Source organism: Dendropsophus ebraccatus, chromosome 4, assembly GCF_027789765.1.
Source record: "Dendropsophus ebraccatus isolate aDenEbr1 chromosome 4, aDenEbr1.pat, whole genome shotgun sequence".
Classification (NCBI taxonomy): domain Eukaryota; kingdom Metazoa; phylum Chordata; class Amphibia; order Anura; family Hylidae; genus Dendropsophus; species Dendropsophus ebraccatus.
In genome coordinates this window covers 19353902-19368061 of record NC_091457.1, presented here as the reverse complement: position 1 = coordinate 19368061, position 14160 = coordinate 19353902, and the positions used below count along the sequence as shown (strand labels likewise).

Below are 14160 nucleotides of genomic sequence, written 5' to 3'. Positions count from 1 at the left end.
AAGAACAAAACTATATTAAATATATTAACTTATTTATACATAGGTGTACTAGGCTGTATATCACTAACTGTATTCTATTCTTGGAAACTGTAGTGATGTTAGCATTTACTGTATATACCACTAAAATAATGCACAAGCTAAAATGCAGCAAAGCAATGTGTTGCATACCCAGTTTTAGTGTGGGATCACTTTTTTTTTTTTTTAGAAGCAGCATTTAGAAATGTGCACAGAACAGTGAAAAAGGCCTCGAAATACTGCATGTAACAATTCCAGTTAGATTTTGGGGAGGCAGAATTGAAAGGCCTGTCATCAGACAAATTTCCAGTTCTATGACCCACACATGGGGGTATTAACGCTGTGTGCATTAGACTGTGTTCACACATTCACAGTTTTGTTGTGTTTCTTTGTTTATATAATTAAATCTTAATTGATTTTGTGGGTTCTGCAATTTTATACAAATTGACGGTCTGGGCTTTGCCCTATGATCAGCATTACCAGGCTTTACCATGTGATCAGCATAACCAGGCTTCATTGCAGGTGTTTTTCTTGCATAAACAATCTGATGTAGCCTGATAATTCTGATCACATGATGAAGCCTGGTACTGCTGATGGCTTGATGAAGCCTGGTAATGCTGATCGTATGATAAAGTCAGGTAATGCTGATCACATGAGAGTCAATTTAGACAATATTGTAGAGTTCAAACAATCAATTAGGCTCTAATTATGTACACAAAGAGATACAACAAAACTTTAAATGTGGGAACAATGAGCGGAAAAATGCCCTTGGTTTTTAAATCGGTAACGCTGTTCTGGAGATATTTCATAAAATCATTATATGCAAATGAGCTCGCTTGGTGCACTGCTTTCCAAGGCTTCCAGTGATGCCACTTCATCGGTCGTCATGCCCCTGTGATGTTACTCCCAGCCTCTGGAATTTCTTAGTTACAAAACCTTGAAAGTACAGCAGCGTCCTACTGCGTAGAAGATGCCCTGGGTGTCATGGCGGATGGATAAAGCACTGCACTGGTGGCACTTGGACAGCCTTCAGTGTACCAATGTTATACAATATCTCTGGAACAGAGCTACCAATTTATGAATCGAGGACATCATTCTGCTCAGCATCAAAGCCTTTTCCAAAGACTTTCTTCAAAGGGAAAATGAAATATTATACATCTATGAATAACCAAAATATGTGATCCAATTACCGTTGGGATCTACTATTTGCAGTGGTTTCCCCCTTTGGCTTGACCAAAGACCCTATTCTACAACATTTATAGGTTCTAACAGGACACGACAACCAGTTAGACTGTTGATCCTGGTATACAACTTGCACTAAATGAAGTTTCTATAGATTTGGCCTGAATTTCAATTACACGTGTAACTATTGGTCCCGTTTGTTGTCTTTCCTTTTTTTATTCAGTAGCGCTTAGAAATTGTAAATTGGTTGAAATTAATTACACCTATGAAACATATTTACAATGAATGATACCAAACATATCTATGACCACTCCATATTTCAAGTCAAATGTGCAAAACTGCATAGCATTTAAGAAGTCCAAAGTGCTGACCATGTCAGATAGCATCCTGGTGTTTCACCTATGCCAGATTTAAATGAGTATTCCATATTGAAATGCATAACAGTCAATGAGCCCAGGGCTACTTTGTATAGATGTTGGTTATGGTGGCCTTTCTTATTTGAATATATCCTATTGATAGTGAAATCCATATGAAGACTATATTATAGTTGGATACCACCATCAATGGAAGGATTCCATTGTTTCTAAGGAACTAAGAAACGAGCTTCCATATAACATTGTAACCTGGAGGCACATGGGAAATGGCCACCGACTCCTATAATGGATTGGATAGGTTGTTAGAGAAATCCAATAGCTGATCAAGGATCACCCAACGGATCTTCTTCTAGAGAGTTCTTTGTACTGTCCCCCTCCTCAAGCCGCTGATAACAGAAGAAGAAACTGGAACCCGACTCCTTGAGCTTTGCTTTGATCTCTTGCGGCAGTGCATCGGATGGCAGCGCTTCCTGCTCACCACCACAGTGCAGGAAAATGCAGAACTCTTCGGGGTTAGAAGGCTTAAACTTGAGGGCACAGAGGTGGGTGAGGTCCGCAACAGTCTGCGATGGCTTCAGCAGGATAGTCTTTGTAGTGCAGCCATTTATTGGATCTTGATGAGCAACTCGTAGAAAGTTCTGGAATTATAAGAATTAATTTGTTAATATAAATATGCTTATATTATTTCACATGTGCCTAGTGTTGAGTCACATGTTATACTACTGTGTTTCCTCAAAAATAAAACAGGGTCTTCTATTATTTTTTTTCTCTTAAAAAAAGGACTAGGGCTTATTTTTAGGGTAGGTCATATTGCTTGCCCATTGTTCAACTCGGGGGGGGAAAATGCCTATTGGCGGGGTCCCGGGGCCAGTCCCACTGCTCACTGCGGGCACAGTGGGAGGTAAGTTCATACTTATTATCAAATTGCCCGATGCAGGATTTTCAAAATGGCCGGACTTCTTTAAAAGGGTTGACCAGGGGACAGGAGAAGGCTTAAATATTCTGCTACCCGGCGCTCACTTCCAGCCATTCCATGTCTTAAAAGTGAGCCTTCCGAAACATAGGGGGAAAGAGCGCATATCCCAGTCATTGCATGTGGGCAAAACGAAGACTACATTGTGGAATTATTGGACATTGCTCAACCCCCCCCCCCCTCAATGTCTCGGAAGTGAGCGGAAATGAGTGTGAGGGAGAAGAAATTGTATGAGCAATAATGGGAAAAATATATATTCATATCAGTAAATTACCTGTAGGTCATTGAGAGATGGAAGACCCTGCCTCCTACGATGCCACTCACTTAGAGACAGTCCGGCATCTTGGGGGTGAGCGTCCAGCGAGGACAACACAGAAAGAGCTGCAGAAATACTGGTAAGGTAGTATCCCCCTATTAAAGAAATAAAGAAGTTTTCAAGCAATTTGCATTGTAAAGTCAAAAGTTGGTCCAGGTCAGTACAACACACTTGCCAACAGTAGTAATTTTAGTAGGACGATCCGGCAAATTAGATTCTGACCTTGTAAATGTTGACAGGAATCTTCCAAGAGTGTAATAATAGCTGTTTATTAGAGATGAGCGCAACTCGAGCATGCTTGGGCTCCTCCGAACCCGAGCGTTCCACCAGTGGCTGAAAAAGTTGGATGCAGCCATAGAGAGTCATGGAAAACATGGATACAGCCTATGCTTGTTTTCCAGGCAGCCTTAGGGCTGCATCCAACTTTTGCAGCCAACACTATTTAAATATTGCGCACTTGGGTTTTGAAGATGAGTTCTGCTCATCCCTACTGATTATTTATCTCCATGTCCTGCTGTAGAGGTACAGGAGCCCTGCTTTAGGATATATGTGTTTTCACTGATTGTCAACAGATCGCATGTGGGCAGGTTGTAATCCAGGACATCCCCAGAAGAAGCTGTTGTGCGAAACACGTCTCGAGGCTGGCATACTCTGCTCTGTATGGTGCAACCTATGTCTTGGGTCTACAATCAGATATATATATATAAATATATATAGATATATATAATAAAAATATGGGTCTGTGTGTTAATTCTCTCTATTAGCTGTTTTTTTTTGTTTTTGTTTTTTATTGAGAGTCGAGGAGCGTGCTACTAAAAAAAGTGTACTAGAATGCGGTCTATCGCAAGCACTCTGAAAAGAGATGGGCCCCCAACACACCTTATTCCCTTCCGGGCCAAAAGGCACCTGCAAAGGTCCAGGACAAATGTCCGCTCTCAGATGAGGCCAAGATCAGACCGGTAAAACAACTACAGCTTGTACCTGAGCGTAACCCAGGCCCTCACCGTTCGCCATTTCAATCAAAAGGTGGTCACTCCCGAAGGAGAACCAGGGCTGCAGGGAGGCAAGGCGTACAGATGGCCACACTCCGTGGGGTCCCCAAAAGGCGACCGCAACCCGAAAAATCCTAGTGGACAAATAAACGTGGAAAAGTCAACACAGTGACAAAAAGAATAAATAAGTCAGACGTGCGCCGTGTAAAACAGCCCGGACATCTGGCCGGGTCTATAAAAACTCCTCGTGATTTAGAGGTGAGTGCTCAAATGGGTGTGAATGTGAAATGCGTGCACAGTGCCATTCCTCAGTTGGGGTCCCACACCCAGTGAGTTCAGGCACCCTGGGGTCACCTCTCCCAGGGCAATTCTGCACCTCGACTTTCAACCCCCTCGAAACCTCATGGCCAGATCCAGACGGTCATGGTCTACTAGGAAGGCTGCTCGGACAGCAAAGCCAACCGTTACAGTTGTTGCACACTGTAATCTGAGCTGTGTAACTGCATCAATATGACTCGCAGTGCCTTATCAGACTATTTTTATGATTGCGCCTCCTGTATTTAACTTTTTATTGTTTTTATTGTTCACAACGTTGTTATTACGGTAATAAAGTAATTTAACATCCTGTTTTTGGATACTTATTGTTGCGGTTTGTAGAAATCTCTGGGATCGGTACATTACGTCCAGCGGTCGCTGCTAGGTAAGGGAAATTCTTACCTTCTCCAATGAGAGCCTCCTGGGGCAGCAGCTCTGCGGTGTAGTAGATGTCAATTAGAAGGTGGGGCAGATCACACAGAGCCAAGACATAGCACAAAGCCGGGAGGAACTCATCCGCCCCACACGCATCATCTACAAAAGGAAAAAGAAGAATTACATCAAGGCCTTAACTGAAGAATTTTCCATCTATTCATCATGGTATTAAAGTGTTCTTCCAATGTTACTCTCTTGTACAATCTCACATATGGCACCTGGTGAGTATCATGCATGGCCCCTATTTATTTGATACTATTTATTTGTGTGATACTCAATGAGCATTGTATAGTGGTCAGTGGCCTGTTGCAACTCTCCATGTCGAATATTAAATCGGACAGGAGAGCATCATGAGAGAGAGATTTTAAAGGGAAACTAAAAGCAGGTTGGAAGACTCTGACCTGTTTTTATCTTCTCACAGCACAGCCCATGGGTCACTGAGGATTATAGGAGAAGTCCCACCAAATTCCAAAAATCAGTGAGCCAGGGGGTTGTGGGAAAATAATAAACAAAGTAAACTTACCTATCCTCGTGCCGCGTAGTGCCGCTGGTCTCTGCAGCTTTTCCAGCTGCAAGGTTATGTACCCGTTATTGCCCGCTAAGCCAATCAGTGACTGGGATGGGATACCACTTCATTCACTGACTGGATCAGCGGGAAAGCATTCAGCCAGGCTGTGACGTTGCAGCTGGAAGAGCAGTTACATACCAGGTGACATACCCAGTTTCCGAAAGTGACATCTGGCGGCCGTCAGTCAGACCCTGTGAGTGGCGCAATGGAGGCAAGAGGATGGGTGAGTTTACATAGTTTATTATTTTCCTGCACGCCTCTTCCTTGTTTCTCTTTTAAAGTGAATGTACCACTAGGTACATCGCTTGTCTATTCCTGAGCACCGCCCGACAGGAAGCACCGTGGACGGCCCCACCGGCCCCCAGTGTGGCACGACTCCATTAGAATCAATGGAGACAAGTCACAGAGGGGTGATCGTCACCGGCCCCCAGTTCTTCATGCGGGGCCGGTGCTCAGGAATAGACCGGCGCTGTGCGCAGGAACTAGGCGTCGGTTCAAAAAAAGGACCAGCACCAGTCTGTTTGTGTATAAAACACAACGCAATGTAACTAGTGGTACATTCACTTCAAGGTAATTTTCTTCATAAATATTCAAATTAGTTGGTTTGGTGAGCTGAGGGACCTCAGTGAACTGATCTACCCTGCCCGCCCCTTATCATATATATCTATGGTGCGCTCTGAAATACTGAGTACCGGAGTGACATCACTGCAGAGCGCTGCCTTTCTGGGGAGGGGGTGGAGTCAGTGGGGAAGATTGCCCCGCCCCCAGTGCACCAAACTGCCTAATTCACATATTAATTAAACTGCAGATTTCACGAAAATGAGACTGAGGATGCAGGTCAGAAAATCATCATCATTACATCAAGTTTCATCCGATTCTTGAGGCATTATGTTACCTGTGCCCCTGCTATAGCACATCGGTGTGTCTCACCTTGCTGTGTGCCCATGCTCCTATAGACACCTCGGCACGCCTGCAGCAACATACGAACTTTGTCAGAAGGAGAATATTTCTCTTGCATTCGAAGTAATTTCTGCCGAATTTTCTCCAGATCTTGAGGAACGGGAGCCTTCAGCTTCACACCGAGAAGAGAGGGGCCTCCCCATTTTACTGCTTGCATATTCTTCCCAAGCCTCTCCAGCTCCCCACTTTCCTCCATTCCTCTCTGCACTTGGGACACTAGATAAGGCCTCAGAGGCTTCAAGGTAAGACGGTGCAGGGACTTTTCTAAGACACGTTCTGAAGGAAGTCAGAAGATTGAGACCATGTTATACCATCATTTGTTCACGTTTTGATCCGTTTTTTTTTTTATAATGGAAGTCAATGAAAAAACTATGGAAAATCGAACAATGAAAAAACAATGAAAAATCGAAACAGACGGACACAAATGCATCTGCTTTTCCATCCGTTTTTTGCAAACGTGTGAAGTGTCTAGTAATACTTATGTCTAATGCAAAAAGTTTACTTTATTATGGACAATTCTTTTAAAGTCATTTTAGAAAAACTTTTGACTTGTCATAGAAACACGTCAAAAGTTTTGATTGATGAGGTTCGGGGTGTTGAGACCCCCACCAACTGCTAGAATGAAGAGGGAGAAGAACTGAGCTCAGAGCTTTCTTTTCTTCTTGCTACCGCTGACTGATTCCATAGAAAGTGCAAAGTTACGAGAAAATAAGTTCCAGAATTGGTATTTCATGGGAAATAGAATACAGGTCAGGAGTGGTGACAGAGTTTTGCTATTGTTGGCCTATCCTAAAGAAAGGTCATCAAGTCGGTAATGGTCTGACATCAGCTGACTGCCAGAGCTGAGGCACAACCATAAAACGTGAAACAGAGCAGGAAGCAGACAGCACTGTACATTGTGTAGTGGCCATTCTGGGTTACTGCAGCTTAGCTTCCATTCATTTGAATAGTAGTGGCCAAGTAACTGATCACTACACTCACACAGCTCTGGAAATGTCAGACCCTTAATGATCTTATACTGATGACCATGTATGAGGATAGGCCAACAATAGGTTTTGCCTGGAGAACCCCTTTAACTTGTTCACAGCGTCAGGGCTCACCTTGTTCATCAGATGTGAGCGTTTCAAGGTGCATCTCCGCGCTTTCCCTCAGCACAGTCTTCATCTTATCCATAAAAGCCCTGACTTCCTTTAATACGTTCTGGTAGTTTCTTCCGTCCGCGTCTTTTCGATCTTTACTCGTATCGATATCCATATTCTGAAGAAAAGCTTGCAGCTCCTCTCCAAATTCAGTCGTCACATCTTTGCCCATTTCTTCGATGAGAATGATCATCTTGCGTTCCGGCGATAGAAGGGACAGGAAGGCTCCGCTGACCGCCCGAAATGACGAGCGCCCGCTTTTCTTTTTTTTCCGCCTCGTAAGTTGAGGAGAAAACTTTCCTCCGTCTTCCGATGTCGCGTCTTCTGCGCTGCTAAGGGACGCACTATCCTGCTCGTCTATAGAATTCCCACCATTGATATGATTTTCTTTATCGTCTTTGACTTCTTGGGTCCTCGTGGCCGAAGTAGGGACGTTGTAGTCCCCCAGGTCTTTGGAACGCATTGGTGACAATTTAAGGCCAAGGTCACGTCCGCCTTTGCTCAGGCTTTTTCGTAGACGGTGTCTGAGCGATGAGCGAGGTTTCCGATAGTCTTGGTCTTCTGACGTATCCTGGACTTGTCCATCCTTGTTGACCTCTGCTCCTTCACCCGGTGCCTCTTCTTCTTTTACAGATTCCTCACATGGTACCGGAGGAGGTGGATTTAGAGGGGGAGAAAGGGAACCAGAATTTTCTGTGGACACCCTGACCTTTACACTTTTCTTAAAGTGAGACCGCTTTAGTGCTCCAGAGTCCTTGGATTTGAAGAGCGGGTTTAAAAAGAAGAGCGCACCCTCTTTTCCTTCAAATGAAACTTCTTTTGGGCTCCGAGTTTTCAGTGATGGGATAAGAGCCGGGCTGATTGTGTCTGGTAGGTCGGGAGGTAGAGGAGTCAGACACAGTGTAACTGGAGGAGTTACAGTCGGGACTGAAGAAGCATTCCGAGCATTGAGGGAAGAGTTCCAGAACTCTAAGACACACAAAAAAATAGATATATTATTATATATTAATTATATGTTTAACATAATTTCTCCTTTTCCCGCTATAATTATTTACCATGTCCTAAATGGGAAATGGCCTCCAACTCTTTTCGTGAAGTGACTTTTTCAATCGCTGCGGGAAGTCTCAGCACATAAGGTAGAACATCCCTGATACAAAAGACAATAGGAAAGGTATAAAGAAATTATCAATGGTGGGTACCAAAGTGTGTTATGGTGTGCATCAAGAGTTAACTTTTTGCTGTTTATAACCATAACAATGTGAAGGGGGATAGAGTTAAAGACAGGGATTTGTGATCTGCACCGTTCGGTCAAGAGATAATAGCTGCTCCAATTTAAAGGGAAACTGATGAAAAAAAAAATCAAATCAACTGGTACCAGAAAGTTATACAGATTTGCAATTTACTTCTATATATATAAAAAAACCTCAAGTCTTCCAGTACTTCTCAGCTGCTGTATGCCCTGCAGGAAGTAGGATATTTTTTCCAGTCTGACACAGTGTTCTCTGCTGCCACCTGTGTCCGTGTCAGTAACTGTCCAGAGCAGGAGAGGTTTTCTATAGAGATTGGCTATTGTTCTGGAAATTCCTGTCACGGACAGAGATGGCAGCAGAGAGCACTGTGTCAGACTGGAGAGAATACACCACTTCCTGCAGGACAAACAGCAGCTGATAGGTACTGGAAGACTTGAGATTTTTAAATAGAAGTAAATTACAAATCTATATAACGTTCTGAGACCAGTTGATTTGAAAGAATTTTTTTTTGCCAGAGTTCCTCTTTAATGCTTTCTTAATATCATATACTGTCTGTACGGAGAAGGTCCAGTATTTTTTTCACACTGGCACATTTCAATGCAGCCATATAATTGGGTGTGTTATTGGATTTCTTCTGTTCCTCCAAGTTTAAAAAAAAATAAATGGTAAATTGCTGCAAGAATTATGAAAAAATATATAAATGTTTAGAGGGTCCCCCCTCTAAACATTTATATTTAGGGGTTTGTTTTTTTGTGTAATAAAAATTGTATTGGAAATTTATTATTGTAAAGTTGAAAAAAAATACTTTTTAATCGTATTAAGAAAAATAAAAATAAAGTTAAAATTTTTATATATATATATATATATATATATATATATATATATATATATATATATTATTGGGTGTGTTCTATACATCCCAATATGTGGACTTTTCCTTTAGACGGACAATTCGCTTATCTCTTTTCTTATCTGCCTTTGATTATCATTGCCATCATTTTTCCACATTGAAGTCAGATGATGAAGAGGCGGGAAGCAGGGAAGAGAGAGAATCACCTTTCAGTACTGTAATGTGACACCAGCTTTATAAGGTCGGCAAAGGTAAGTGAAGAGTTTTCCAGAGTAAGACCTGTATGGAGACAAAAAGTCATAAATCATAAAAAGAATTGTGAAATCTCGGGGGAAAAAAAACATGATAAACAAGATAATCTTTCCGTGTAATAGGACCTTTAACCTATAAAACTTCCCATAGTGGTGAATCAACTTAAAGGGAACCTTTCAATACTTTCATGCTGTTTGAATTACAAATCATTGGGGCAGTCCCCAAAGAGTGAGCAGAGTTTAAGGGCCCTATTCCAGCGAACGATTATCGTTCGCATAATCGTTAACGATTAACGATCTCAAACGACCGCTATTGCGAAAGACCTGAAAACGTTCACTCATTTCCATGGAACGATAAGCGTTACTTATGATCGTATTTGCGATAGTTTTTTCTTCGCTATTGCGTTCGTATCTACTGCGAACGACCGAGCGACGTCTTATTCAATGCGAACGATTTGCGAACGAGCAACGATAAAAATAGGTCCAGGTCTTATAAAGCGATCAACGATTTCTCGTTCGGTCGTTAATCGTTAACTGCTTTTCAACCGAACGATTATCGTTTAGATTTGAACGATTTAACGATAATCTGAACGATAATCGTCCGGTGGAATAGGGCCCTAAAGCCCCTATTCCATGGGGCAACTATGAGGAGCAAACGAGTGCTGTCAGCAACTTGTTCCCCACTCCCCGCTCGCACCGTTATTACGTACGGCAGGTGAGCCGATATCGGCTGGGTTCACACTACCTTTTTATTCATCCATTTTTTGCAAAAAAAACAATGAAAAAAGGTCAGCTACGTTTTTGTGTACCTCAAAAAAACGGATGTGTCTTGATCTGTGTGGGTTTTTTTTTGTTTTGTTTTTTATAATGGAAATCAATGGAAAAACAGATGCACACAAATGCATCTGTTCTTGCAAAAACAGATAGAAAAATGGATGAAAAAAACGTAGTGTGAACCCAGCCTTAAGTGCATCAATGAATATCTGCTTATTCAGATCAGACAAGGCCAGGGTTCAGGAGTAACGTGAACTTTAACATACATTAGCGGTAGATGTACAGCGGTAGATGAGTATATCGGCTATAGTTCCTTTCATAGATAAGGGTTAGTACTGCTACAGGCACAGCGTGTACTCAATGACAGGGCAGCATATAACAGCCCTAAGCTTAATTTACCTATTGAATTTTAACTTTAAATAACTTTTTATAACTTTATATAATCATGCCATACATTCCCTGTACACCAGTGGCTATATATCAGAAAGGAGGCTACTCTTAGCAATAGCTGTCCCCTATTCTGGCTAATATAGGGGTGCCAGAGCTAAGGAACCTTGTCTATGACAACCATATAACTTTAGGCAATGTCCACACAACGTATCAGACCCACCGCTCCGTGACCCCGGCCAGGTCACAGAACGGCCGGTCTGTGCCCGGATCATCGTGGACGGTACTTAAGTACCGGCCGGATGATCTGTCCGGCCGCAGAGCTCTGATGCGGGCACATCAGCGCGCACCCACATTAGAGCTTCCCATAGCACACAGTGAAGCAAGCGTCCGGAGCCGATCGCTTCACTGTGTGAACTGACAGGGCTTTCTTCGGCCGGAAGTTACTGACTTCAGGCCGCAGAGAACTGACATGTCAGTTATTTGCGGCCCAGTATGGGATCCCAGCTGGAGCGTATACGATGTGTATTCGCTCCAGCCGGGATCCCATTGAAAGTAAAGCATTGTTCCACCCCGCAAAAACTACGGCCGTTGTTGCCATTGGCAACAACGGCCGTAGTTTTACGTAGTGTGAACATAGCCTTAAGGCGTACCTGTCTCTAAAAAAAAAAAAACCATGATGTATCATAGTGACATGGCAGAAGTTTTGATAAGACCCCCACCGATTCCTAAAATGAATGGGCAGAGCGTTATTATTATAATTTTAATGTGTCAGAAACACTAGAATCAATTGGATTTTATGACTGTGAAAATACAGCATAAGAACATTGGTTGATCTGAATCTATAATAAATCCTCTGCATTCTGATGTTGCTGATATCATGGTGTTACTAGTGTTATGCAAAAGAAAGGACTACAATTATAAATGGCCTCTAGCACCCCCTTGTGGCTTGCCAAAGTATATGTAAACAATAGCATTTCTTTGTGGCTGGTCAAAACTTATGCACCGTGAGAAAGAAGTCATACCATGAACTAAAAGGGACTCACAGAGACTGTGGGGATCATTGATGCCGAGAGGTTTTTGTCTGTTTGACAAAATTTTGTGTATAGATCATGGCGCAAAAATCACGTATCGAAAGGCAGAATAATAAAAAAAATTATAGGGGTAACAATTTCACCCCCAAAATAATTTTTTCCTGGCTTTGTAATACATTATATGTTTAAATCAAGGGTGTCCCTTAAAAAAAAACACAAAAAAATAAAAATAAGCCCTCATGAAAACTTAAATAAAAAATTTATCATTCTGGGGGTTGGGAAAGGGTTAACATAAATCTCCCAGGTATAAGTGAGAAGGTTGGAAAAGACTGGAGGGAAACTGGTGTTGTCCTACAGTAACCAATCACAGCTCAGCTTACATTTCTCACATTGCTCTAGTAAAATGAAAGCTAAGCTGTGATTGGTTGCTATGGGCAACCCCCATAAGCTCCCCTATTGTTTCTAAGGCTGGGTTTCCACATAGTTAAAAAAAAAAGTTAAAGTGGCGCTATATAACCTCAATTGGCGTGAAATGCATCGAAACAGCAAATGTGGGAATCAGCATTATACGTCCATATGAAAAGTGCATGAAAAGTGTCTGTGCTATTTTTTTTTTTAAACTCCTTTTATTGAAGGATAAAGAACAGACACAAGCATTACATATATCATAACATAACATGTACATGACAGCTCAGCAGAGCAGAAAGAAGTATACTTGCATCCAATAAGTGATTAAACATAAAACAAAATTGGCAGTACAGAAAAGAGAAGGTAGCACAATGTAACAAACATCACACAAGTCACATTATAACTGGGAAGAACATCCGCATATAAGAATTACACGGAGTCATACTAGTCCCCTCCTTGAGGGGAAGGGAGATCGTGTTCTCCAATCCGTATAAATCTACTAGGCTGAAACGCCGTCAGAGGTGAGTCACACCACCAACCCCACACCTTGCGAAACTTTCCAGGGCAGCCTCTGTGCTTGTATACAATAAACTCATACGATAGCGTGGAATTAACTAGTTTTTTCCATTTACTCACTGAAGGGGGTCTGACATCCATCCATCCCATCGCTATTGTCTTTCGTGCCATGAATAAAGATGCTCTGAGGAAAATTCTACAATGATGAGGCCACTCCTCTTCGTCCAGTAAGCCTAACTGTCTGTGCTATTTGTGTGCTGTAAATAGTTATTACTGATGGGCTGAGGAGAACATTAAACTAGATTTGCATTTCCAGGGAAATACATAGTGCTTGAAAAGAGCGCCCCTTTACCAGTGACTTCCAGAGCGCCCCTTTACCAGTGACTTCCAGAGCGCCCCTTTACCAGTGACTTCCAGAGCACCCCTTTACCAGTGACTTCCAGAGCGCCCCTTTACCAGTGACTTCCAGAGCGCCCCTTTACCAGTGACTTCCAGAGCGCCCCTTTACCAGTGACTTCCAGAGCGCCCCTTTACCAGTGACTTCCAGAGCGCCCCTTTACCAGTGACTTCCAGAGCGCCCCTTTACCAGTGACTTCCAGAGCGCCCCTTTACCAGTGACTTCCAGAGCGCCCCTTTACCAGTGACTTCCAGAGCGCCCCTTTACCAGTGACTTCCAGAGCGCCCCTTTACCAGTGACTTCCAGAGCGCCCCTTTACCAGTGACTTCCAGAGCGCCCCTTTACCGGAGACTTCCAGAGCGCCCCTTTACCAGTGACTTCCAGAGCGCCCCTTTACCAGAGACTTCCAGAGCGCCCCTTTACCAGTGACTTCCAGAGCGCCCCTTTACCAGTGACTTCCAGAGCGCCCCTTTACCAGTGACTTCCAGAGCGCCCTTTTACCAGTGACTTCCAGAGCGCCCCTTTACCAGTGACTTCCAGAGCGCCCCTTTACCAATGACTTCCAGAGCGCCCCTTTACCAGTGACTTCCAGAGCGCCCCTTTACCAGTGACTTCCAGAGCGCCCCTTTACCAGTGACTTCCAGAGCGCCCCTTTACCAGAGACTTCCAGAGCGCCCCTTTACCAGTGACTTCCAGAGCGCCCCTTTACCAGTGACTTCCAGAGCGCCCCTTTACCAGTGACTTCCAGAGCGCCCCTTTACCAGGGACTTCCAGAGCGCCCCTTTACCAGGGACTTCCAGAGCGCCCCTTTACCAGGGACTTCCAGAGCGCCCCTTTACCAGTGACTTCCAGAGCGCCCCTTTACCAGTGACTTCCAGAGCGCCCCTTTACCAGTGACTTCCTTTTAAGAGAAACTTTAATCCTGGGTGCCGTCTCTTTAAGAGCAACTTGGCTCCTATCCCTTTAAGAGCGACCTGGGTCGCTTTAAGAGTGACCTGGGTCCCTTCGCTCTTAAAGGGACCCA

At 43.3% G+C, this 14160-nt stretch overlaps 1 protein-coding gene across 1 annotated transcript in view; it reads right to left on the bottom strand.

The window, feature by feature from the left end:
* Window positions 1-238: 238 nt before the first annotated feature.
* Window positions 239-14160, bottom strand: part of RIN1 (Ras and Rab interactor 1) — a 29080-nt gene continuing 15158 nt past the window's right edge. The window contains exons 5-11 of the mRNA XM_069965226.1: window positions 9576-9648; window positions 8325-8416; window positions 7231-8238; window positions 6101-6406; window positions 4570-4701; window positions 2819-2955; window positions 239-2209 (exon numbers count right to left, since the gene is read on the bottom strand). Coding sequence (XP_069821327.1) covers window positions 1895-2209; window positions 2819-2955; window positions 4570-4701; window positions 6101-6406; window positions 7231-8238; window positions 8325-8416; window positions 9576-9648 — 2063 coding nt within the window. The 3' untranslated portion in view covers window positions 239-1894. The remainder of the gene's footprint in view (window positions 2210-2818; window positions 2956-4569; window positions 4702-6100; window positions 6407-7230; window positions 8239-8324; window positions 8417-9575; window positions 9649-14160) is intronic.